Source organism: Hyaloscypha bicolor (assembly GCF_002865645.1).
Source record: "Hyaloscypha bicolor E unplaced genomic scaffold K444scaffold_56, whole genome shotgun sequence".
NCBI lineage: Eukaryota > Fungi > Ascomycota > Leotiomycetes > Helotiales > Hyaloscyphaceae > Hyaloscypha > Hyaloscypha bicolor.
The window spans coordinates 2,076,165-2,100,910 of record NW_020194558.1 but is presented as its reverse complement, the minus strand read 5'-3'; the positions used below and the strand labels follow the sequence as shown (position 1 = coordinate 2,100,910).

Below are 24,746 nucleotides of genomic sequence, written 5' to 3'. Positions count from 1 at the left end.
TTCAAGCTTCAAGAAGCTCCCGACAAGCCAGATGCCATCTCGTTCAGCGTAACTTCTTTATTGAAGCTACTTGCTGCTTTATCTTATTTTTCTTCAATATGTTGTCGAGAGCAGTAATCCGCTCCTTGCAAACAGCAGGGTTAAGAGCGCCTCCTACGACTTTCCGAATAGCCTCGTCGACAATATGGACTCGGTCAATGGCACGGAATAACAGGACCAATCATGGTCAAAGAAAGCCGATAGATTACTCACGGCCTCCAGGAGCACCTCAGCCATCACGACCGGAAGGGGCTGGTGCAGCATTTACATCACCGCAGCAAGGTGAAAGGAGTAGTGATAAGTCAGGAAGGCCTGATTATTCCAAGAGCCAGGATAAATTCAGCAACGATGCCAGACCAGAGCGCAACTGGCCACAGCCAGGAGATCAGGGAGCTGCCAAAGACAATGTGCGGAATAGTGGTGGAGCCAAAGAGTTTTCGCCAAAGCAGGACGAGTTCAAGGCCACTGCTTCACCCTCGGAAAACACAGCTCCTCAATCTTCCTCCCCATCTTCCATTGACCCTGCAGAGGCACAGTCAAAGATTAGGTCTCTGCCAGACTTGACACAAGGCATCCCATCGACGTTAGAGTTCGAGACCGCTGGCGCAACTAAACCAACTGCATCACCACTGAACTTGACTGAAGCGGATGAGCCAGGGCAGGCACCAGGTGGGGGTAGGGGTCGCGGAGAGCTCCCAGCATCAGCATATATCTCTTCCTCAGAGCGGAAACGATTAAAGTTTGCAAACTACATGTACGCCATGTTTGCAGGTCTGTCAGTCAGTGGGACAATATATCTGGGCAGGAATTGGGAATCAGAACAGGAAGAGAAAATGCACCCAGACGCCCCATCGGGCTGGGCTTTGGGATTGATGTGGAACCGTGCAAAAGCTCGGTTGGGTGACCAGCTGAACTATTACAATGAGCCCGCTTTCCGAAAGCTTCTGCCAGATCCAGATCCAATCTTCGAGCGGCCATATACCTTAATCGTCAGCCTCGAAGACTTATTGATCCATAGCGAGTGGTCGAGAGAGCATGGGTGGAGAATGGCAAAAAGACCCGGAGTGGATTATTTCTTGCGATATCTAAGCCAATATTACGAACTGGTTATCTTCACAAGTCAGCCATGGGCCATTGCAGAGCCCGTCATTCGAAAATTGGATCCGTACCACATCGTCACCTGGCCCTTGTTCCGAGAGGCAACACTCTACGAGAATGGCGAATATGTCAAGGTAATTTAATTCGTATCCAGCTGAAAACAGAAGACTGACAGTCTCAGGATTTATCATATCTAAACCGTGACCTATCAAAAGTAATCATGATCGATACCAAGTCGGCACACGCCAAGAAACAACCCGAAAATGCCATAATACTCAAACCATGGGAAGGCGACGTCAAGGATACAGAACTCGTCTCCCTCATCCCCTTCCTCGAATACATCCACACCATGGCCTACACTGACGTTCGCAAAGCGATCAAGTCGTTTGAAGGAACCCACATTCCGACCGAGTTTGCAAAACGCGAAGCAGTGGCACGAAAGAAGTTCCAAGAGCAGTTGGACGAGGAAAAGCGGAAGAAACCCAAACACTCCGGTGTCGGTTTTTTGGGTAACGCATTGGGTATCAAGCATCAAAATATGATGATGGATCCTAACGAGCAAACACCATCTGAAGCCTTCGCCCAGGGGAAGATGTTGCAAGACCAAGCAAGAGAGCGAGGGCAAAGAAACTACGAGACCCTGGAGAGAGAGATCCGAGAAAATGGCGAGAAGTGGTTGAAGGAAGAGGCAGCACTGGAAGAGAAAGCCAAGGAAGATGCCACCAAAGCCATGAAGTCAGGCTTCACAGGTTGGTTTGGCGGCGGAAAATGATTGCTACTTGACGGAGTGACCATTCGGCAAAGTGTGTAGTTGGGTGGTGACGAAGTATATGAGAAGCTTCCTGTACATTTTACTTATTGGTCTCATGATCGCCATCCTACTCTCTTCTCTCCGACGGAATCGCGCATAGCGAGGCGGGCGGGTAGAAAAGGTTCTGACACTGTCGCTGATAGCACAGTTGCAGTTGTACAATAGTGTTTGCAATATGGTTAATCGCGGCCCCCCGCATTATCTTAGTGTATAGCCGGTGAAGACTACGAGTTTGTGATGAGGGAGGCTGCAGCCATCCTTCACACAAGGATGTCCTCGTGGCTGAGCTGGTGACTCGACCTTCGCCTCGACGAAACCGCGCAGCACGCTTGCCTCTTAGTAAGAGGGCTTCGTTTTCTTGTTGCATCGTCTACAACATCAAATGTTCATCATGTAAGCTATTGCACTGGCAAGTTGTCGATCACTCAATCCAATCACCAGCAAAATCGGGCCGTTCCTCCTGCACCCCTGTTTGTTTGCCTTCAACCGCATAGCCAAGAACATCAAAGGATCATGATGTACTCTCCTGTGTTGCGCAGCTGCTCTACCAAGTTGTCGGACTGCGTATAGATCATCCAGTCAAGCCAATGAATCAATTATCTATAGCAAGATCACAATGCTCTCCCGCTTAAAGCCCAAATAAATACCCCTCCAGTACCCTGGGACCCTCCTCTTACTCGGAACAGCTTCCCCCCATATGCTCGACCCGAAACAAAACAACATCATAATCACCTAATCGCAAAGGGCACGACCTCCCCCCCTCCCTTCATAAGACATAAGCCGACTTTCAAAACAACTACAACATCAAGCTTAAGATGGCACGCTTCCTCACGATCTCGCTCCTCCTCACCTTCCTCACTCCGCTGGCTCTCACTGCACCTACTAGCCCTTCCAATGCCGCCCTTCAGGCACGACAAGAGTACGGGGTGTATTACATCTGCTACCCTGATTGCTATAATGCAAATACTTGTTCGTGCCCTCCTGGGTAAGCGATTGCACCTCCGTCTCAATCCAAGTCAACAGAGTATTGACCGTGTACAGTAGTGATAATTTCCAATGTGTGACGAACCCCTGCTGTGAGCAGGTGAAATGCACTTAAGGAGGTGAAGCTCCTGTGACGGTATGGGGTGGAGGTATCGAAGAGGTAATGAGCAGTAATGAGCGGCAAAGACTGGATGTCAGTTTGATGCTGGAATGAAGCCCTAGACAGGCAGTAATGGACTTTGGAGAGAGAAGGTTCTCATTTCCTCTGGTAACGAAAAACTCATCTATCATGATAATGACTGAAATAAAAGAAGAAATAATGCAAGATTTTTCCATCGCCATGGCATCAGTGTTCCCTTTTTGTTGTTACATTCCCGCATCCGTGACCCGACCCCGACTCCGGTATTGAATTCCTAACAACCGACATTTGAAAACTCGCTCGCTGAAATACCTTTCAAAGAAACCAATAACTTTTGTTATGCCGAAGATCATGCCTCGTCCGGCGACGAGGGAGGCGTCTTCTTCCGTTTTGGACTTTCCTGCTCGTCTTCGCTTGGCCGTGGCCGTTGCTGTGGCTCACGCTTCCGCTTCCCATTGCTTTCGCGGCTGGCAGGAAGTTCGTCATTGGTAGCATCCTTATTATTCTTCGGCCTCCTGGTCTCGTCAATTTTCCTGACTCGTTTTTCTTCTCTTGCTCCCCTCGTTTTAGAATCTGCTGCTCGTCGCCAGGGATGCATAACAACATCCTCTTCCTTCTCCTCCTCTTCCAGACCGAGAGCAATCCGCTCATGGGTCTGTTCATCCTGAGTATACCTATCTATGGGCGAAGTCCCATTCGGAATCAACTCAAGCCTGGTCTGTACTTCGTGTACATCGAATAGTGTTGGGCCGTGATGGCAAGTGAGTTTGAGACGGTCCGTGGTTGATGAAGGTCTCCTCTTCTGGATCTTGGAAGACTTTTGGGCGATCTTTTGGGTAGGTATAGAAGGCAAAGGCTTTTGGTTGTATTCGAAGACTTGGGCTGGATCACTCGGTGTGTACGAAGCTTGTGGAACAGTTCGTGGAACGGCCTCAGATTTGGGTGGTATGGAGACAAACTCCCAGTCATCTGAAAGCGTAGGTGACGGCGAAGGCACAGAAATTTCGTCGGCTGGAAGTTGAACGAGGTTCCATTCTTCGATACAACGTTGAATCTGTGCAAGCCTATTCTCTGTTAGTCAATGAAGAGTGGTTGGAGGGAGAAGTCGCACGTGACAAAGAGGTGACGCTCCTCATGCAAGAGCGCGACTATCTCCGTTGCTGTCTTTTTGACTTGAACATACAATTCCGTAATCCAGCCACGATGGAAATTCAAAATATCTTCAACTGTCAACTCAAGGCTTTGAAGTTCCATAGTACCCGCTTCGGTGCAAGATTTGGCGTAGGTCGGGATTGGGCAGAAGGGGGGTAACTCCGGAAGAGAAGGGTACCCGGCTGCAATATATTACTACTTATGCTCATTCTTTGGCACGCAGGCAACAGGGGTGATAATAGGAGCACTTCTAGGCGGCATCCAGGGTCTCGGAAACTTGAGGTTGGGAAACAACCCACTCCACATTGTTTGAGGAGGCGCACGAGTAACTCTGGGGGAAGAACAGCAACCGACCCGAGCTCTGAACACGGCCGCCCGGCTCCTGCATAACACGGCTCATATCGGCAAGGACCAGACACCAAAGAAATGAGGGGAAGGAAACGAAGCCCAGATCGACGCCTGCATCCTCTCTTCAACACCCCAGCCGGGGCGGGCGTTTTACGCGAAACAAGGAGGGAGAGACCGGGGACGGCTCGTCTCTAATTATCCGGAATGGCGTGAGAGCTGGATAAAACCCACGACCACGGTTTTGGGATTTGCAGCGCCGGTGGAATGGGAAGAGGCCCACTTGGGCGGTAGATTGCGCACTTGATTGATGGCAACGAGAGCACTGGTGAGATGAGAACTGATCAAAGTGATGCGCCATGGAAACCGTGGCACTCTCCAGGGTCCTGACTGCCTTCCTTTCCGTAACCCTCATGGATGTGCCACCGATTTGTGGCCGACTCGACGGAAGCAAAGCCTCCATACGAAAAAGAGGTAACCTCGTAACTTCGTACTTAGTTAGGTGAATGGTGAAAGGAGATAGCCCCCGCGGGTTCCTTCTTCCTTCAACTAATGCATGTGTCGCAAGAGCTGCCTATTGGAGAGATAGGAGCTCGTCCGTTTGCGCTGCACATGCTACTCAAAGCGGCAACATATTCCTGGGTGTTGGACTTTTCGCCGTTCATTATTTGGTACCGATATAACCGCTTGAGGAATTGATCCTGGGGAAAGTGTGCTCGAGGCGCTTTGGCGTAGCCAGGGTGTCAGCTCAGGACACATGGTAGAGACAAAAAGCAAAACTCGGGACGAGAGACCTCAGCCTGCTGTCAAAAAACAGGGAACCTGCCCAACAATGAGACATGAAGGATTAGCTTGGCACGGTGATCAAGCCTTCTGCTGGCGAACTTAGCTGGTGAGCCATGTTTCTCCCCATGTCCGGGTCGAGAGACTGAGAAGGCTGCATTATTACTGGCTCCCCCATTGCCCACGAGAAAGCTCCTGGTCACACTAATGTCGTTTGGGCTCCTTCCAGCTTTCGGCGATTCGTATAAAGTTATGCAGTCTCGCAGCGTTCCTACTGTATGATTCGGAAAGATTCTTCCCTGCTCATCACATTGCCGGGTTTCCTGCAGCAGTCGGCTCGGCCCCCAAACCCTTCTTCTCGGCGTCGGATCACTCGTCTCGCCCGAGCACACGGGTCTGTGTGCCCAGGTTCACGACAGCTCGAAGCACAGCCACTCCTTTTGGGAACCAGTTTTGCCAGGGTCTTTGGTGGAAACTGTCGATCGATTTTCATTGGAATTCTGTAATAGGCAGCTGATTGTTGCTGCGCCGTCGTGGTGCAACCAGAACTTGCATGAGCCTGAAGGGCTGAAAGTCCCAGCTGAAGGTCCCAGGAGGCTCTCAGATTCCCTTATCTTGGGAACAGAGTGCTGACATGAACAAGGATGCCACGTGGCGAGGACAGGACCGTTTGACGTGGTCAATACTCCGTACCAAGAGCCCTTTTGTTCCGGTAGGACGCAGCAAGACAGTCGAGTCCGAATACATGTCGAGAATGAAGCTCCGATGCAAGAAGATGGCGTATGGCTTCAACGCTGCAATCCATAGACGACGTGTCTTGAAGCTTTGACTGATTTGAATTGTGGGCAATTGTCCTCTCTTCTCACCGAAGTTCTCAGTGTCTCACCTTCCCGGCCCCTTGGTAGGAGAAATTATCCCTCGGAACTTTGCTCAGCTGCATATCACCAGTTTCTCTGATAAACAATTGTACCGTACGCCACCAATGTTCCCAGGGAGCATGGTACAATCATTTCCCCTGGTCATCAAGTTTTGCTAAGCGCTCTGACGTTGTGCAATGGCGAACTTGTTTCCCACTACTCTCAGGTAGGGCCGAATCTTGGTCTTTCCTTTGAAAGAAGACGTTTCATCTCATCTACCTGAGTGGTGAGGCTGACAGGTCGCCCGGCCATGGAAGCTTGGGGGATACTGAGGAGGAAAGGGAGCTTCCACTTTCGGTTCGGCCTCCGTGGCACATCACGCAAGGATTGCCAGACGTTGAGATACACACGACCCCCTTTTCTACCCTATCAGCCTTCCTTCGGCACTTGGTAGGCGATGACTTCTCTCCGTTAGTCAGAGATGCTGACAGGTGGACCCGGGGAAGGGGAACGATTTCCGAGCAGGGGTTGGGGAACATTCTTTGAAGCTTCCATGCTTGTATTCAGGGGTTGGCCGAGAAGCGAGTACCCGCTCAGCCTCCTGTACCGACGCCGTCAGCAGCCACCAACAGTTTTCATTTATCGCTCTTTTATAATTGGACCACGACACTCTTGCGTGTGCGAGAGGGTGTGGTCGCTGCATGGAGCAGCCGTATGAGAAGGGTGCAGAAGGATTATGGAACGATAGAAAAGAAAGGCCCGCTTTTTTAAGGTATTGCTTTTCGAGGCTGATATCTTAATACGAACGCCAATCTTGCCAATAAAGTCCCATGTGAAGCCGAGCAAGTGCATTGTGAGGGCGTTTGCATGAGCGAGGGAGCGGCTCTTCGTAGACAGACAGAAAAAGCGGCGCCCGTTTTGAAAGTCCCGATGTTAGTGGTCGTTTAATATCCTTAGCTTCGGCGGGTAATAAGGATTTGATTTTTCGAGAACTTCAGGGACACTCGAAAAGGGTGCTCCTTGATGATAATATACGATAGGTTGAGGGAATATTCGGGAGGTAGACTTTGAAATGTTCAACTTTACATTTGGCAGTAAAAATGAAAAGCCGCTTTTCACTATCTACTACGACGGCCGGTGGCTTTTAACGGAGATGAAGCACTTAGTTTGTTACGAGGAGGCTGAGATCGAAGGCGTGAAGAGCAAGTATTGCCGGGATTTTCCTTTACATAGTGGTACCACCGCACGACAGAGTCAAATGACGAACGGGCAGTTTGTACGACCAAGTGCCGCTGCATGGGATCGTGGGACAAGATAGCCTGACAGGGGGGCAGCTCGTAGAATTTCCACATGGGTAAGGCTTGCGGAAGCTGCGGTACCGTGCAGTAGTGCTAAGCTGACAAGCCATCAACAATATGACGAAAGTCTTCCCCTGAATTCCGACATAGGACTGCGGAGAAGAGCGGAAGTCCCTGAACTTCAAGCGTCGTGTCTGCAGTCTGCATGTAGTTCCCTGTGCAGATTGCAGAAGTTTGATTCTGTGATAGAAGAGGAAGGTGACGGTATGATTGCTTCCCTTCGTCCTTCGATCGTCTAGTTTGGGAGAGTGGTACAGGTGTGCCTTCTGTTCTTTCGTCCGTCAGCTATGGATGCCTCCGTCTCCTGCATGTCCCGCAGGAAGCTCTGAGCGGGCCGCCCCCGAAAGGTATGTCAGATCCGTCTTTGCATCCTTACATGGACATTTCCACCAGAGGCGCTGAACGAGCCTGTTCGAGCTCGATGATCCAGCCGCGGCCTGGGCATTATCCTTTCGAAGATAATGCATTTGATGAGTTTCCTCTGACACCAAGAGCTCCGTATGTCGGGATGGTATGAGATCTGCATAGTTCAAGGCACTAGTCAAGCAGAGATGTCGAAGATCCAGGACGGTAGTGTGGCATCCCATGCAAACTCTCGTTATGGCTTCGTGAAATGAATCCTAAAAGAACAGCAAGAGGAACTTGTTTCATCGCCCTGAAGACTAAGTTGACCTTACAGCAAGTTGACCCCTATATTCCTCGATCATGGGCATGTCTTAGCAGAAGAAAAGCAAGCTCGGAACGCAGGCATGCTGACATACTTCATGCACGCGTTAGAAAAGGTTTTCATATCTCCAAAAAAGGATGAAGTGTGACGTCCAGCTCATGCAGTTAGGCGACGGGGTTTCATAGTCGGCCGTTGCGAACGTGATAGTTAGTAATAATGGAGGTTGATTCAAGAGGAATTCGGTGGGAATGCAGATCGAGCTTTGGCGTATTGTATGAGAAACTACATGAGGATTGAGACTTGAAGTGACCAAAGTAAATTCCTAGTTTGCAAAGACAGAGTCAGTAGACATTGTTTCAAAAGAAGACATACTCAACCAGCCAGATTCCCATTTCACGCTGCAGCAGTTTCAAAATCTTTGCAGAAGCCGCCTAGTATTGACTCTAGAATCCGACGCCCCGACGGATTGCCTGTAGTAGCTCTTGCCGTGTAGCGGTGATCACCAAGCCCAACGCCTATTGTACAATGTGATGCTGATGTCATTATAGTTCCTCCTCCACATCCATGGCATCCCCATTTGCATGCCCGTTCGCACCAGACTTCTCTTTTGGAGCTGAAGCTTCCTTGTCGATCATCTGTCTTGACACAGATACGATGTTGTCTTCGATTAGTTGCTGTCCAACGTCCTCCAGGTGCTTCTTGGGGTCGACTTTTCCGACATATCTTGTCTTCAATTGATCCTTAGTCAACTCTGTTTCCTCCTTGACTCTCTTCTCATATCCCTCCGCGAGGCCAACAAGCTTCTTTAACCGCTCTGAATTTCGCGTTCCCTCAACCCGGAAATCTTCCATTTGCAGTCCTTCCGTCCAGACGTGTTTGTGGAGGTTCATCAACATATTTTCTTCGAGGGCGGTCTTCCGGTAGTTGATACCAATGCTGTAGTAATGTCTGTTGAGGCCGTGGATGAGCGCCTGAATGGAAGGCTTGTTCAGGTGACCCAAGTTCGAAGTGCTTTGGCGTGGCTCTTGTCCAAGCATAAGAGATTGTGGATTGATAAGTCTGAAGGCATCGATGACAACCTTGCCCTTGACGGATTGGATGGGGTCAACAACCACGGCAACGGCTCGAGGTGTCAATTGTTCGAAGGATTGTTGTGTGTTGATATCCACGGAGGAAAGCCAGCAACCGAAACCAGGATGGGAATGGTACCAGCCAACAACAGTCTCAGGCCTGATGTAAAGATATCATCAGCTTGCTGTTATTGAAATCAAAGTTTTAACACGTACCGTCCCGTTTGTCGTAACATGTCCATCATCTTTGTTTGGAAAACAGGATCAACTGCCTCGACACTGACTCCCGTTCCACTTTGCGGCATGGCAAACACATCTACTACTCGGACTGTGAAATCATCCACAAATTCTCCCAACATCAAACCCATAACTTCCATCGGCACACCCGCCCTGCCGTGTCGCAGCATCTTCAAGAGCGCAAGGGAGGAGATGTAAACGGTTTCGGAGTTGTCGATGAGATTTGTATTATCCTGCAGTCATCTTGTATTAGCTATGTTTCCTCCGGAAGGTCAAGATGCTGTTCAAGAGTAGAGGATGGTATTCACAGATCCAGGCGCAGCGCTGTTGAGACCACCCATATTACCAGCCGAGGCCAGCATTCGGTTTAACCTGTCCATGATGGGTGATTTATGGTGGTATTCGGCTTGGAGCAGTTAAGCTGAGAATTCGGTGTGGCGTTAACTTCTTCGTCGTCAAGTCGTTGCCACAAAGGTGAAGCTTTTGATGTTGATTGCTTTCGCGTCTCCAAGCTGCCTTGAGCTTCTTGGGCCAATTTTAAGTTTAGCGCGAAACTAAATCACATGATCTCAGCCTTGGGACAGCCTCGTCTTTTCCTCTTCTTACGGACAGCACACGAAAAGCCGATTTTGTACCAGTTTTTCTTCGAACATAGAAATATTACTTCCTCTATATGAGTAGATATTCGGTGAGTAGTTTCAACCTTTGATAGAAAGCAGTGGGGAGGTAGAACCACACCCGCAAGAGAATTACGCTTATCCGCTTTCGGGTAGATTGGCTGGTGCTACAGAGAACGGGAGTTTGAGCTCTGATATCCGTTCCTTCAAACTTCACGTTTTCCCACTTTCAATATTTCCACAATCTAGGGCCGCTCAGTTAAAAACACGGGGGCACGACACACCGCGAATCTAACTACCCTCTTGCTACATTTTCGAAAGCACTACATTTCCTCCATCTTCGTCGCATCTTCTCCGTCCAAAATGACATCCTTTGCAGCCCCCGTCGATGAGCCTCCAGCGAACGGCCCAAGCACCAAGAAGCGGGTTGCATACTTCTACGATTCCGATGTTGGAAATTATGCTTATGTCGCCGGGCATCCCATGAAACCTCATCGAATTCGGTTGGCGCATAGCTTGATCATGAACTATGGCGTCTACCAAAAGATGGAGATTTATGTGAGTGGGAAGCTGCAACACCTCTTCTCTTCTCGAGCCCTACACTATCGAGTGCTTTCGCATGATGCCGTAATTCAAAATCACGTATATCACAGTCTACTGACATCTGGTGGCCAGCGCGCAAAACCGGCTACTCGCCATGAAATGACCCAATTCCACACGGACGAGTATATCGACTTCCTCCAGAAAGTCACTCCAGACAATATGGACAACTTCGCCAAGGAGCAGGGGAAGTACAATGTCGGTGATGATTGCCCAGTCTTCGACGGGCTGTTTGACTTTTGCGGTATCAGCGCTGGTGGCAGTATGGAGGGGGCAGCTCGTCTCAACAGGGGCAAATGCGACATCGCCATCAACTGGGCCGGAGGACTTCATCACGCCAAAAAGAGTGAAGCAAGTGGTTTCTGCTACGTCAACGGTAGGTTGAACTGCCTTGTTTGGTATGAGCTGGGTGTTAATGATTGTAGATATCGTCCTCGGCATTATTGAGCTCCTCCGGTTCAAGAAGAGGGTTTTGTACATCGACATCGACGTCCACCACGGTGATGGCGTTGAGGAAGCGTTCTATACCACAGACCGAGTCATGACTGTTTCTTTCCATAAGTACGGCGAGTATTTTCCAGGTACTGGTGAGCTTCGCGACATCGGTGTTGGCGCTGGCAAGAACTATGCTGTCAATTTTCCTCTTCGAGACGGCATTGATGATGCAACCTACAAGTCCATCTTTGAGCCTGTCATCCAAGCCGTCATGACTTATTATCAACCGGAGGCTATCGTTCTTCAGTGTGGTGGTGATAGCTTGTCTGGTGACCGTCTTGGTTGCTTCAACCTCAGTATGAAAGGCCACGCAAATTGCGTCACATTTGTCAAGAGTTTCAATGTCCCTACACTTGTGCTTGGTGGCGGTGGATATACGATGCGCAATGTTGCACGTACTTGGGCGTATGAGACTGGTCGCCTTGTTGGTATGGATCTCGACCGAACTCTTCCTTACAACGAATACTACGAGGTAAGTTTCACTTCCGTATTTATTCCCTTTTCATCTAACACGAATTAGTACTACGGTCCGGACTATGATCTGGATGTCAAAGCTTCAAATATGGAGAACGCCAACTCTAGGGATTATCTCGAGAAGATCAAAACTCAAGTTATCAACAACCTCAGAAAAACTGGTCCACCTTCTGTTCAAATGACAGACGTTCCTCGCACGACCATTACTGGTGGTACCGAAGACGATGAGGATATCGCTGACGATATGGACGAAGATGACAACAAGGACGTCCGAAGCACCAAGCGACGATGGGATCAGCGAATTGCCAGAGATGATGAATTTGAGGAGAGTGATGATGAAGAACAAGATCGCGCCAATGGTGTCCGCCAGCAAAATGGCGCGGTCAAGCGGCGCAACATCATGGACTATCAAAATCCAAATCCTGCCGCTTCCGATGTTGAAATGGACAGCGGGATACCTACTCCCGCGCGCGCGGAGGCTGACGATGCTGTTACCGCAATGGCTACAGAGGCAAACGCAGAAGTTAATGCAGAGATCATGGAGCAAAAGACTCTTGACGCCACAATTGAATCAGGGGAGCAGGGGCCGTCAAATGCACCTTCACGAGCACATTCGCCGAAGCCAACTATCGACACTGAGGGCGATGTCGATATGACCGGGGCTGGTCCCGTACCCGAAGTCAAGGCGCCTTCGCCGTTGTCCATCCCAGCTTCATCGCCCAAGGCAGCTGTGGGACCTGCTGCACCAGCAGCTGCTCCCGTTGAACCTGTCTCAGAGTCCACTGACCCTGCTGTTGTCAAGGAGGAAGGAGATGCAGAAAGAACCGATGCGGATGTCACCGCCGAAGCTTCCACCGAACTTGCTGAGCAGTCACAAACGTAGCATTCTAAAAAGGATTTTGTATAGCAGTTTCACGCGATGGTTGCAGCATGGAGCAAGGCGTTCTGGTGTATGGATATTGGACTTGGTCGGTGGGACTGATTCATAGAAATCGAAAATGGGTTAAATAAATAAATGTTCATATTCCAGATCACCTACTGTAGGTCAAATGCAATGGTTCTTGACAACTGGCAAATATTCCTGGTGAGTTGAACACTTTTGTAGATGTTGCAGGATAGTCCAAGGTTTTAGAAGATTCTTTCCACAATGAAGGTGACACCGACTCATGCAGAGTATAGTATATCAGAATGCCATATCCTACAAAAATTGAAAATCCTGAGGAGAGACAACTAACTTCAGTCCCTTCTCCACATCAGTTGTCCCCAAATTTAGCGCGCCACGTGACTCTCGCTAACCTTAAAGTTCACACACTGTGCAATATTTTGGCGACAAACCTGGAAATTTTCCCCAGCAACGAAGCACGCATCTTTGATCCCCTCACAAGCATCAAAGATCTACCGTCGGAATGGCAAAGATCTCGTATGTCCGCCCCTCATCCGCTGCCCAATTTGGAAACAATGGCGACTTGCGATCAACGGGGAAACGAAGTCGATCTCTGGGGAAAATGGAGAGCTGACGAGAATACAGACGTGGTGCCCCTGGTGGCAAGCTCAAGATGACCCTCGGTCTCCCAGTGTACGTTTTCCCGAATATACCTATCCTCTGAGTATCGCCCTGGGAGTAGGAATATGGATTGAGAAGGGGGGATCTGAGGGTGTCTGGCTAACGGCTGGATTATAGTGGTGCCGTCATGAACTGCTGCGATAACAGCGGTGCACGAAATCTCTACATCATCTCCGTTAAGGGTATCGGTGCGCGTCTCAACCGTCTGCCTGCTGGTGGTGTCGGTGATATGGTTATGGCTACAGTCAAGAAGGGAAAGCCTGAGTTAAGGAAGAAGGTCATGCCCGCTGTTATTGTCCGACAAAGCAAGCCGTGGAGACGAACTGATGGTGTTTTCTTGTACTTCGAGGATAACGCTGGTGTGGTAAGTGCAGATTTAATCTTGGATCTGATGGCACATGGCGCAGGCGGGATTGGATGAGATGGGATTTGCAGTCGAAGAACTCCAACAAAGCTTTAGAGAGGACAATTACTGATATTTTGTTTGCAGATCGTCAACCCCAAGGGAGAGATGAAAGGATCAGCAATTACAGGACCAGTCGGAAAGGAGGCAGCTGAACTTTGGCCAGTATGTTACAACCCTTTCCACACAAGGAGAAAATAGCTAACAGGTTCTCAGCGTATTGCCAGCAACTCCGGTGTCGTCATGTAAAGGGTTGTTTTCTTTTCGGGGTTCTGGCATGGAAATGGTTTGCTGTTGCATGGTTCAGACGGAGATAGCGATGACAACAAATAAACGAAATTCCAAAGGCACATTTTGGTTCTCGGGATGCGGATGTGACTGTGGAGGGTATTTTGGCCGGGCCCAACTGGCGACCGAAGTATTTCAGAGGCCTCTCAATTGGCAAGTGTCAGACGCCAACACCTTTGGCTAGGCTTTTTTCGGACTCGGGGAGCTAAGATTCTTGCTGAGCAGTCAGTCGATCGATGTTGGAGAGATTTTCAGCTGCGGTCGACTTGGTAGTCCAAATACCTCCGTTTCCGGCGTCTTTGCTATTCGGATGGTCTGTCCATAAATTGAAACCGCCACGTCCAGGTCACAGTCCTCAAGGCGTGGTACACAGCTCTCCGATACCATCAATCGAAAGACGTCCCTTAAAAAACTTACTCGAATATAATAATTTCCTAACCAGTTCCTTTTTTGGGGAGAGCTTTGGACAGCATCATATCAAGAATCATCATTTCGCAATGGCTCCAAAAAGGATTTTGGTATGAAGAATGTTCTACCATCCTTCTGTAGCCGAGCAAGAATTAACGTCTCTTCCCTAGGTCACTGGTGGTGCCAGATTCGTCGGATCTCAGCTTGGTCATAGCCTTCACAAATAAGGCCACGAAGTAACTCTACTCGACAACCTCATGATCGAAGGAACCACATTTAGTCGTCTCATTGTAGAAGATCTCGGGATTCACTATCAAAACTCACTGCACACATGTCTGGCGTAGACACCCTTTATCACTTTGCAGGCATCACCGTCCTTCCCGTAAACCAAGTAGATCCCCAAATTGCATACGGCGTCAACGTAGGCATCGGCAACATCCTCGAAGCAGACCGTCGTTCCGGTTTTGTAGAGCCATTTTTGCATCTGCCTCCGCCATATATGAGATGACTACCAGCCCGGATGGAATCTTCGAGGGAAATGATACCGTGACTCCTAATCTCGTTTACTCGATGACCAAAGATTCCGTAAAGAAGGTGTGCAAGGCGTATAGTACGAACTACGGAATGGATATTACCATCGTCCGATTCTTCAATATCTTTCAAGCGTCTTTCTCCTCATTTCACTTCATATCTGGCGACTATGCTCGCCAAAGGCGAGACACCGATTCTTTTCAACTCCTCGAGTACAACGCTGCGGGGTTATGTGTTCAGTGCAGACTTGACTGCGCTCTTGAAAGTGATACTTGTGAAGGAGAAGAAGTATAACGTGGGTGTCTTCAATGCTTGCTCGGGCGTGGGATCCTCTGCACCGGAGATATTTAGTATCATGAAGTCACACTCGGGAAGACAAATCGATGCGATATACGACGACCCTGAGAAATTCTGGGCGAAATTACCTGCTGCCACGGAAGGGAAGCCCCTTTTGGGACCAGGTCGCGTAAGTAAGGAGGAGTAGAAGATGAGTGTTGGGAATCCGACAAAGACTGAGGAGGAATTTGGGTGGATGCCTGAGACGAAGTTGGAAGATGGTTTGAGGGTTGTCTACGTACAAGGTTGAACACGCATAAGTAGGCTGCTGGCAGGGGTTGGCAAAGGGGGTTTAGGAAAAGTGTAGTATGTATATTGTACTGCCGAATAAAACTCGAGGCATTCCGCTCAGGACCATGAGTGCTATAGTTGAGGTGCTTATTAGAACGGTGTCAAATTGATTCTAGGGATACTTTGAGGTCGGTGTGGATTCGGGTGGTGAAGATGGGGCCAATAGTCTTGAAGACGGAAGAGAACCTCCTGCCCCGCTTAGAACTCCAGACCAGTATTCAAAACGCCCTCTACTCTTCTCGCACCTCCCCAGTCAACTCATCAAGGCATGGCGTAGCCATCCTCTCTAAATTCCACCCCTCTTCCGTCCTACCCAAGCACAGCTCCTTCGCCTCACCTCAATCCAGTAACAGCAGCTCACCACTTTCTCCTCCAGGACCACCAAGAAAGCCACAAGCCCACAAACACACCAATCCAAACTTTGCTTTTCCCTTCCGCTCCAGAATCAATATTCGGCACAACCCGTTCCCGCTCCAGAGTCATGCGCGGGCTGAGCGGGCCCAAGCTGAAAACGCCGCCTCTCGGTCGGGAACCCGCCACAGCCGTATTCTGTGCTAGCGATTAGCTAAAGAACTGTCCAGCTCATCCACTTTGGCACTTTTGAATCCTTTGGGGAAATGTGTACGACTTTGTAGTTTCTTGGCCTTTGAAGGAGACCAGTCGTGAGGAAAGGATTTCAAAGCAAGAGGTGGGAAGGGATTGGATGATGAGTTGTTGGAATCCGGAGGCCCGAGGCTTGGACGTCTTGTCTAGCAAACGGTGCTGTAAGGGTCATTTTCAGAAGAGGGGATTCACTTTGCCTAGGGTTCCTAGCTTGAATATTAGCTTTGAGGATACACGATTTATTGGAAGCAAGTAATAAGATGAAGTGTTTGATCAGTTGGGTATCTGTTCGTATTATTATTAATAGCTAAAACTAATTTTGTAAATCCGCTCCTCCCAAACTCCGTTGCTGCTGAGCAGAATGCAATGATATGCGGCGCTGAAATAGATACATCTAATCACCTCGTTTCGCGACAGTCATCACACTCAAGTTTTACTTAAAGAAAGACTTCGCCGTCCTTGCGAATCTCAGTTTCTTTGGTGGGTTGACTAATGCACTAGATTTTGTTAGAGGTAAAGTGTGAGATATCAAGGAGAGAGCTTACCCCCAAGGACTAGTTTCCCACGCGGTATTGGCGCCGGTCAAGTCTAACCAGTTCTTCGTGTTCCCGGCGGCATTTCCTTTGGTAGGAATTCCTTGCGACTCACAGGTCTTGTAGTGATCGTGCGGTATGGTTTGAGTGTCCTGGAGCACATCCGGGGCTTCGATGAATGTTGCTGTTAGACCGGCTTCAACGTGCCATTCGATATGGCAATGGAACAATTGGATGCGTGCTGAGAATGTTAGCTTTAAGAATGAAAGACTGGATTGGAGACATATCTGGATGATCAACAGTGAATCGCAGGACGATGTAGCCTCCTGTGTTGACTTGGACGACGTCCCTTCGCATAGGCGTATGAGGTGGATGAATGGCGCTGGCTTTGTAGGGAGTATTCGGTGGTGAGCGGGCGATGAGTTGGAAGTTGTGACCATGGAGATGCCAAGGATGACCACCGCTATCCTCATTGATTAACACAATCTCTACGGTTTGGTTAAGCTTGAAGACAAAGGAATTGCTGTTTGCGCCGTAGATGAGTGGATTCATAACGACATTCTTAGGAGCTGACATCGCCGTGAAAAGGGTTGGTACTTTTTGTCCCACGTAACTGACGCCGTTGATAATTGCTCTGCGTAGCAGTAAGCTCTCGACTTCTCCATTCACTGAGGTTGTCTCACCTGTTGATGCCATTATCATTGTCTGGGGCTCGCTCAAAATCCATCGTTAGTATGATCTGCTGATCCACGTTGGTGAGAGCCTTCTGCCGGTCCCTCGGAATAAGTTGGAAGTCATCGAAAACGCTGTAGTCCCGGAGCGGGTTGACTGCAGGCAAGGGTTTCTTGGAATCATAGACCAGAAATCCATACACATCTGGCTTTGCCCAGTCTGGAATATGATCGAACATGCTTGTGTCCAAAGTGTTGGATATGAGGAAGTTTTTGCTTGTGTCGGATTTGGTGGTAATCAAAACGCTATAGCGTTGAGCAACCGTAAGATAGAGCTCGTCTACGTCTTGTGGCGCTGTGTAAACCCCATCTATCTCAACAATGGTCATTTTATGTCCATCAATCTTAGTGAAGGATCCAACGAAGGACCCCATGTTGATGAAGTGGATGAGATATGTCTTTTTCGGTTTTACTGTGAATTGTGCATTCTGAGTATCTGCCAAGAGTGCCGAGTTGGGGATGGGTTCGGAACCACCATTTTCAGCTTCGTTGGTAGCTGACTGAAAGAAGTTGATAAGACCAGGAGCTTGATCTTGGTACCACTGTAAGGTCTTTGTCAGCCACTCCAGTTGAGTGGTTATATTACATCACATCAAGGCTAATAAGAGAGTGGATATGGAAAAGGTAGAGAAAGCGCCGTTCTTACATCAGAAACGGTAATGGTTAATTCTTCGTCGAATTTGAAGGGAGCAGCAGGATCATGTATAATGAAAGGACCTCGAAGGCCATCGATGTATTGGCCTTTATTATGGGAATGATACCAGTATGGGCCAGGTTGGTTTACCTAAGTACGTATGAGCGGAAAACCAGCCAAATGTTAATTCAAATCTTACAATAAAGTCATAGGTGAAGGTTCCACCTGGCGGGATGGGACATTGTGTGACTCCTGACGGCCCATCCATAGCATTGGTGCCCGTTTGGAATATCCCATGGAAATGCAGAGAAGTGGTCTCATTCCCAAGCTTATTATTGAGGTTAACAATAACTCTGTCTCCGATGGTTGCCTGTTTGCATGAGTATAAATGGAATGAGAAGGGTGGCATTTGGGATCTCACTTCCATAGGAGGGCAGGGAAACTGGTTGTTGATCCCGATCACGGGCCGTCCATGTCCATCTGGAGCTGCCCATACCCAGGTCACATCCCAATTGTAAGTGACAGTCTTCGAAAGAGCTGTCTGGCATAGAGCCAGGCATGTGAGTAAGAGAACTGTCACCATTCTAAAGAATGGAAGAGACGTGACAATAAAAAGTAATATTGGGGGATCAGGGACAGAAGGGTTTTCTTAAAGAGAGACTGCCTTGCTCAAGTTTGAACGAATGTCGAATCATTTTCAGTTTCATGGCAGAGCTCACCGCGTGGACAGACCAATGATAGTACTCCCCGACAGCGGCTCCCAGGGGCAGGAGCTGCAAGGCTCACTCCCAACATCATGGAAGCCGAAATAGATCCGCCGAATACCGCGCCATAGAGTAGTCGTTAGCTATGGTCTGAGTCTCGATTATGCAATTTGAGCACTAGTTCGAAGGGTGTGCGGCTGTGAGACATCCAAGGCTTGAGGTCTTCGACCTCGAGGCTTGAAGGCAGGCCAAGCCCCTACCGACATGGGCGAGATACGAGGAAACAATAATATCTCAGCCCTAACGTCGGCAAGCATGATAGCATCTCACCACTTTTGGAACGGCAAATTGCCTGGACGGGACTGTGCGACAAATGGTCACGCTCTGCTAAGAAGCCGTGGATTCCCAGCGGTCAGCCCAAATAGCTCGCGTGACATTGGAACGAGCTGAGCCATGATCCTCTGCACCTTCAGCCTCAAGCATGGACATGACACGTGCGAGGGATTAGCTGGAGTTCCGCCCAACGTAAGCAGAAGATCAACTCTCATTTCACCTCGCTGCCTCACCAGAAGGCCAATGTATCGTATGACCAAGCGGCAGAGGCAGAAGCCTCGGATTCTTCTTTATCCCGTTGTTCGTAGTCGAGATGAGACGAATAAGTGCGGTTGAGTCAGCGCCTGCATGGAGTCCAGCGCGATCCGTGCAGGAACGGGACGCCTCATCGGGATGTGGGCATCCTCCACGACGACGGAAGCATGCCTCTTCAGGCTCACCTTACAGCATCAGGATCGTAGGACCCGTAAGCTGCCGGGGCCTCCAATTTTGGAGCGCGGAAGGATTGGGAATGTAACACTCCCTCTTTGAAGCTTCTTTCTCCGCAGACGTGGAAGCTTACTCTTACTCTACACGGAGAAAAGTAAGCCCGCCTTCCCAGAATCCATTCTCCGTTCTTGTAGGTACGAGCCTCAGGGGAGCAAGTCTGTAACCTCCTCCAGTCAGCAACCTATTGACAGTTCATCACGGGTCCGCAACACTTCTCTTGCTTCGCTTGTCGAGGGCCTCGATTGGGATCAAGATTTAGGGTCCTTTTCCCGGCGACAGGAGCGGGCCAGCCTAGGGAGGGAGGGGAGAGAAGCGGTCAGAGAGCGAGGGACATGTTGGGGTGTTTCTCAGTAAGCTGATAGTATTTCAAGACAACCCGAACCCCAGGAATTCGCGCCACCCAATATTCTGGGTGCGCTAAAGAGCTTGCGCCTTACCTCATCCCGCTGCGGGAATGTCACCGGCCAAGTGCCATTGGGAATCCGGGGGAAGAGGCGCCTGTCACCCCTCCACATTGGGATTGGGGTCCAGGACACTTTCTGCACCCTGCCACCAAATTTCAACCTCTCAGCACCGTTACACTCTCCACTCCTGCACCTTCATACAAGTACTATTGACTCTTTGTCCCGCCCGACCGCCAAGAGCGCCCAAGGTTGTACAGCAGCATGATGTATGCACTCAATATCGGCCACGAGGAGCTTCCTTGTCCCAGTGACATTCCGCGGATCTGATTGTTGGTCTTTCCAACCCATGCAGGTGCATTCAGAAGCTTAAAGAGAGCTCCGAGAAATTGAGCTTAGATTGCTCGCAGCAGTTCTAGTGACCAAGTAAGCTTTTTCCTCCAGCTCTTCTCAAGGCAGGCCAAGCATTTCCGAGCTGAAGTGAAATTTTCTGCAACCTAAATAAGACCTTCAAGGGTCTGGTTGAGTCAAGTCCAATCTTACACCTTTAATAGAACATTGACAACTCATCATTCTCCATCCTTCACTTTCGTACCTGCAATCAGACGTATTCGTATTGATCCCATGAAATGTATTTCCTGCCTCCATTCTGCCTGGGAAGCAAAAGTGAACAATATCAATCGAGCCTTGAAGGATGAGCGAAAGTAAGCAATGACACTTCGCGGAGGAACACCCTCCAGTCTCTTTCCCTCGAAGTGGCTTCTTAAGTGATCTTTGGTCTATCTCTGAATACGTTATTGCTTCCAGATTGTGAGCTCCTACCGGACGGAACAGGCCCTGTCAAATGTGGTCAGATGAATGTTTTCATCATTGGGGATGTCTGAATAAATTTCCTGCTTTCTAAACCGTCCAATGTTTAGACATGACGTAAACCTGAGAAGGATATTCATGTATTTATCCCGACTACCGCATTCGTTAATGATAAGCCCAAGATAGTATGTATAACCAAGCTTACTGCTCTGTCCAATCCTTTGAGACATTACCGGATCCCTTCCACCTCTTTGACTTATGCCAAATTTGGACGGATATGCTGCATAAGTCTCAGCCACTATTGAACTCGGTGTCTGCAGTGTCTCAAATTTTAATCACGCCTTCTGGCTGTCATGAGGTTCGACGATCGTAGCCTTCAGCAGCTGAGGGTATGACCCCACTTTGATCAAATTCAGAAGAGTCTTCTGCAAACGGCTCTTCAAAGCTTCGAAACAGCGGAGAAATGGCGATATCTTCGAGATAGGCGTATCTTAGCCGTGAGCGGGGCTTCCCTCTGAGACCAGTGTGGATCCAGAATTGTTTCTTCTTGATCATGTGTTTCCGATGGATGTCACCACTCCACCACATGAGTCCTTAAAGATCGCACAACCTTACCGTTTCCTCAGAGACGCAGCTTCTGAGGCATTGAGTACGAAGCGCAATCTAAACGCCAAGGAAGTCCAAGTCACATGAAGGCGGAGAATTTTCCATCACAAACAGAAGTTGCTGCATTATCGAGGCTATGTGACCATGACTACAATTCTCAGTTATGATAACAAAGTCCTATGTTATTTCCCATCATAACGCCACAAAATGTATGTTTTATAGCCTCAGAATCACACAGCTTCATGTTTCTCTCGTCATTCATCGGACCCTCATTCAAGCGAACCCCTTGCATATCTTCCCCATATTCACATCCAGATACTCCTTCTCCAGCTTCCCCAACCTCGCTTTATACTGCATAACCTTCCCCAACGTCAACTCCCCCACCGGAAACCTCTTCATCTCCATGATCAACGCATCCAACCTTCTCTGACCATCCGGTAAAAGCTTTCTATTCAGTCCGTAGGCGCCGGGAATAAAATTGCAGTTGCTGCATTGAATTCTTTCGTAGAATTCATCAAGTGCTGTTGCGACTGCTGGTCTCCATTCCGATTCCAAGAGCGCTATGAGCTGTGATGCGAGGTCTGGGTCATTTTTTACGCGTTCGAAGAAGGAGATGATGTCTACGTAGTCAGTGAAATCCAAGCCGTAGGTTGTTGGCTTAGATTGAGCTCTGGGACTGGAGCGAGTGAAGGTGGTATATTTGTGTGGGCAAGTGTCCGCGAGGAGGGTTTTAACTACCATTTTGAGTCGTATCCTGACTCCTCGTTGAACTGATAGTTAATCTCGTCAATGTTATGATGTTGAGGAGCAAGTGTTTGTGTTTTCTCTGTCTTGAATCCGAGAATAAAGTCTCATGAACCTGGAAAGTCTATTAAATATATACGGGTCCCTATTTCCAAATCCTCGAGGAAACAGCATAGGACCTTGTTGAAAGTTCTATCATATTGTACTCCAAGTTGGGCTCCTTCCAAAATAGGGTAGCAACTTCCACGACACAGCGAGCCAAAGAACCTCGATATATTTCTTTGACAAAGGTTTCGCGAAATACAAAGAGAGTTCGGTCCGAATGCATTTCTTTCAGCTCACTATCATGCCAAGAGCAAGCAGTGGTTTGGACTAATAGCTTCTTGGGACCGTCATTCGAACGAAATAAAAGAAAGGGCATCGTTGATGCAAATGTTCCCGCCAGTTCCCGTGCATTGAAGCTGTAACCTTTCTCAGTCTGTCACGAGTTGTGGATAACTTGTTTGGCGTTTCTGAACTGAAGATTCTTTGTCTCGAAAGCGGAGGGGATTCTATTGGTATCAGAAATCGCGGACGCAACGTCTCAGCGAGGGCATAGCAGCGCAACTGTAGCGTGACTATGGGGTGGCTCCATCGTTTTCCACAAGATATTACCGCGTGAGCTAATGGTGGTCGCCATGAAGGTAGTGACGCTCTCAAACGAGATTGCTTTGAAATATGGCAGTTCCCAACTAGAATACGAAATAACTATGTTTTCTGAAGAGCAAGCCACCCAGATCCAAGAACAAACAAAACAATTATTACCAGGAGTCATGCCAACGCCGCCTTCAACATCTTCCACATCCATCCCCAGCTTCCAAAGAGCGCCGTAGCTCCAGTACAAATAATAACCGGACCATACTGCGTATCATACCCCCATTTTACATGCTCAATCATCCTCTCGCCTCCCTTCAGCAAAACTGCACTCACAGGCCCAGCGGCCATGAATCCCACTCCTCTCCCTCCAAGCAAAAGTCCCATGACTAGGCCAGTCTCAACGCCTTCATCCGCCCTCTTCATCTCTTTCAGAATCCCAGAGTAGGTAGAGCTGAATCCGCCGGCAAAGAATCCATACGCTGCAGCGAAGATAACAAGGAGTGCCATTTGGGCCGCGAGACCCCAGAAGAGCAGTACTGCGACCGTGGATCCGATAGAGCTGATGAGGATTACGGTTGTGGGTTGGAGGCGATCTCCTAGATAGCCGGAGAATAATGATCCTGGTACGTTGGCGAGTGCGACGACAGCGATGAGTACAGCACCTGAGATAGAGGGGAGACCGAGGTCGTTTGCGTAGGATGCGAGGTAGGTTGTTGGGAGCAGGTATCCGAAGGCTTGGACGACGTTGCCAATCTCTAGCATCCAGAAACCTGACCTCTTTAAGAAACTCCAGGAAAGGGGCCGCTGAGTGTGAGAACTCGAGAGAGGGATTCGAGGTTTGAGGTAGAAGAGCAGAGGTGCGGTGAGAACGACCAGCGAGACGGCCCAGGCTTGGAGAGTCGTTCTCGGACCGTATTTATCGAGGAGTGCGGACATGATGAACGGCATGACCACTCCGGCTGCCGACTTGCCTGCCCACATTGTTCCATAAGCCATCCCTTTCCGGGCAATGAACCATTCGTCTAAGTAAAGGGTTGTTGGTGAAAAGAGGAGCCCTGAGCCCTAGATCGCGGGAAATCAGTAATTGTTTGAAAAAGGGTAGTCCGGGAGAATTAATTGCATTAGTATTTCTTGAGAAACTGGAGTGGAATTTCTTCTCAATAAACTTACAATAGCGCAAAGGACGCCCTGGCTTGCGATGAGCTGCCAGACTTGGGTAGCGTAGGATGACATGATTAGGCTGGCGACAGTAATGAAGAGCCCAGCCGGTCCAGTGTACGGGCGTAATCGAGGATATTTCGTCAGGAGAGTGAAGGTCAAAGGCATCATTAGATACATAAGACCGTTGAGCGTGGTACCGACAGTGGCGACTGCTCCCGGAGATCCTTCGGTTCCTTTGTGAGTGGTATAAAATTTCTGAAAGACACCAAAGGAGATAGAGTATCCTATAATGCTTAGTACGAAGAAGGGAGTTGAGAAATTGTGAGCTCACCCCACACAGGAGCTTGTATTAGAGTGCAACCTGCCAAGACCAAATAGGCTTGCTTGCCATGGTCTGTTGGTGGCAGTGAACGCATATCAATCTCAGCATTGGAGCTCTCTGGTTCCATTTCGGCATCGGCGAACCTGGGAGTTGCAGATGATTGCCTGCTCCCAACGCTCTGTAGCTCATGAGAATGGATTGATGACATATTTACTCCAATCGAGTCGGAAAAGGAAAGTGGTTGATACTTGAGAATCTGGAAATCAATGTTTGACCTGCGAACGACGATTATTTATACCTGCAGCATGCCAGAAAATAGACCCTTCGAAGAAAGTGGTACAAAGTTTGCACCTATCCAGGTTCTCTGTGGACCGGCCAATGATGCTCGTACTATATACTTTAGGGGCCGGTATCGCCGCGGCCTTAGGCATGAAGCATCAAAACTGAAACTATCCAGCCATGACGCAGAGATTCATAAGATGATCAAGATCT

At 49.0% G+C, this 24,746-nt stretch overlaps 9 protein-coding genes across 9 annotated transcripts; 5 read left to right on the top strand and 4 right to left on the bottom strand.

Moving 5' to 3' along the window:
- Positions 1-98: 98 nt before the first annotated feature.
- On the top strand, positions 99-1,909 carry K444DRAFT_642532 (NIF-domain-containing protein; the record flags this gene model as incomplete). Its single annotated transcript, XM_024884750.1, has 2 exons — positions 99-1,271; positions 1,319-1,909. The coding sequence occupies 2 exons, from the start codon at positions 99-101 to the stop codon at positions 1,907-1,909; spliced, it is 1,764 nt and encodes a 587-aa protein (XP_024738409.1).
- A 1,269-nt stretch (positions 1,910-3,178) lies between these two features.
- K444DRAFT_371978 (uncharacterized protein) lies at positions 3,179-4,510 on the bottom strand. The gene is made up of 2 exons (XM_024872287.1): positions 4,183-4,510; positions 3,179-4,135 (listed from the first exon to the last, which is right to left on the bottom strand). The coding sequence occupies exons 1-2, from the start codon at positions 4,323-4,325 to the stop codon at positions 3,421-3,423; spliced, it is 858 nt and encodes a 285-aa protein (XP_024738408.1). The 5' UTR covers positions 4,326-4,510; the 3' UTR covers positions 3,179-3,420.
- A 4,030-nt stretch (positions 4,511-8,540) lies between these two features.
- Positions 8,541-10,014, bottom strand: K444DRAFT_611753 (26S proteasome regulatory subunit). The gene is made up of 3 exons (XM_024880003.1): positions 9,849-10,014; positions 9,520-9,773; positions 8,541-9,463 (listed from the first exon to the last, which is right to left on the bottom strand). The coding sequence occupies exons 1-3, from the start codon at positions 9,918-9,920 to the stop codon at positions 8,776-8,778; spliced, it is 1,014 nt and encodes a 337-aa protein (XP_024738407.1). The 5' UTR covers positions 9,921-10,014; the 3' UTR covers positions 8,541-8,775.
- Positions 10,015-10,191: 177 nt separating this feature from the next.
- Positions 10,192-12,798, top strand: K444DRAFT_611752 (uncharacterized protein). Its single transcript, XM_024880002.1, has 5 exons — positions 10,192-10,228; positions 10,314-10,715; positions 10,833-11,133; positions 11,183-11,724; positions 11,773-12,798. Exons 2-5 carry the CDS (start codon positions 10,521-10,523, stop codon positions 12,607-12,609), a joined length of 1,875 nt encoding a protein of 624 aa, XP_024738406.1. The 5' UTR covers positions 10,192-10,228; positions 10,314-10,520; the 3' UTR covers positions 12,610-12,798.
- Positions 12,799-13,067: 269 nt separating this feature from the next.
- Positions 13,068-14,126, top strand: K444DRAFT_611751 (60S ribosomal protein L23). The gene is made up of 5 exons (XM_024880001.1): positions 13,068-13,146; positions 13,255-13,302; positions 13,408-13,654; positions 13,781-13,858; positions 13,910-14,126. The coding sequence occupies exons 1-5, from the start codon at positions 13,133-13,135 to the stop codon at positions 13,940-13,942; spliced, it is 420 nt and encodes a 139-aa protein (XP_024738405.1). The 5' UTR covers positions 13,068-13,132; the 3' UTR covers positions 13,943-14,126.
- Positions 13,955-14,755, top strand: K444DRAFT_371807 (uncharacterized protein). Its single transcript, XM_024872285.1, has 3 exons — positions 13,955-14,134; positions 14,207-14,499; positions 14,560-14,755. The coding sequence occupies exons 2-3, from the start codon at positions 14,218-14,220 to the stop codon at positions 14,614-14,616; spliced, it is 339 nt and encodes a 112-aa protein (XP_024738404.1). The 5' UTR covers positions 13,955-14,134; positions 14,207-14,217; the 3' UTR covers positions 14,617-14,755.
- On the top strand, positions 14,477-15,623 carry K444DRAFT_371787 (uncharacterized protein). The gene is made up of 2 exons (XM_024872284.1): positions 14,477-14,499; positions 14,560-15,623. Exon 2 carries the CDS (start codon positions 14,894-14,896, stop codon positions 15,212-15,214), a length of 321 nt encoding a protein of 106 aa, XP_024738403.1. The 5' UTR covers positions 14,477-14,499; positions 14,560-14,893; the 3' UTR covers positions 15,215-15,623.
- Positions 15,624-16,344: 721 nt separating this feature from the next.
- Positions 16,345-18,918, bottom strand: K444DRAFT_371842 (multicopper oxidase). The gene is made up of 7 exons (XM_024872286.1): positions 18,470-18,918; positions 18,248-18,418; positions 18,061-18,198; positions 17,367-17,956; positions 16,971-17,317; positions 16,696-16,921; positions 16,345-16,647 (listed from the first exon to the last, which is right to left on the bottom strand). The coding sequence occupies exons 1-7, from the start codon at positions 18,629-18,631 to the stop codon at positions 16,584-16,586; spliced, it is 1,698 nt and encodes a 565-aa protein (XP_024738402.1). The 5' UTR covers positions 18,632-18,918; the 3' UTR covers positions 16,345-16,583.
- Positions 18,919-22,907: 3,989 nt separating this feature from the next.
- K444DRAFT_652203 (putative MFS monocarboxylate transporter) lies at positions 22,908-24,462 on the bottom strand (the record flags this gene model as incomplete). Its single annotated transcript, XM_024885772.1, has 3 exons — positions 22,908-23,833; positions 23,942-24,216; positions 24,264-24,462. 3 exons carry the CDS (start codon positions 24,460-24,462, stop codon positions 22,946-22,948), a joined length of 1,362 nt encoding a protein of 453 aa, XP_024738401.1. The 3' UTR covers positions 22,908-22,945.
- Positions 24,463-24,746: the final 284 nt, after the last annotated feature.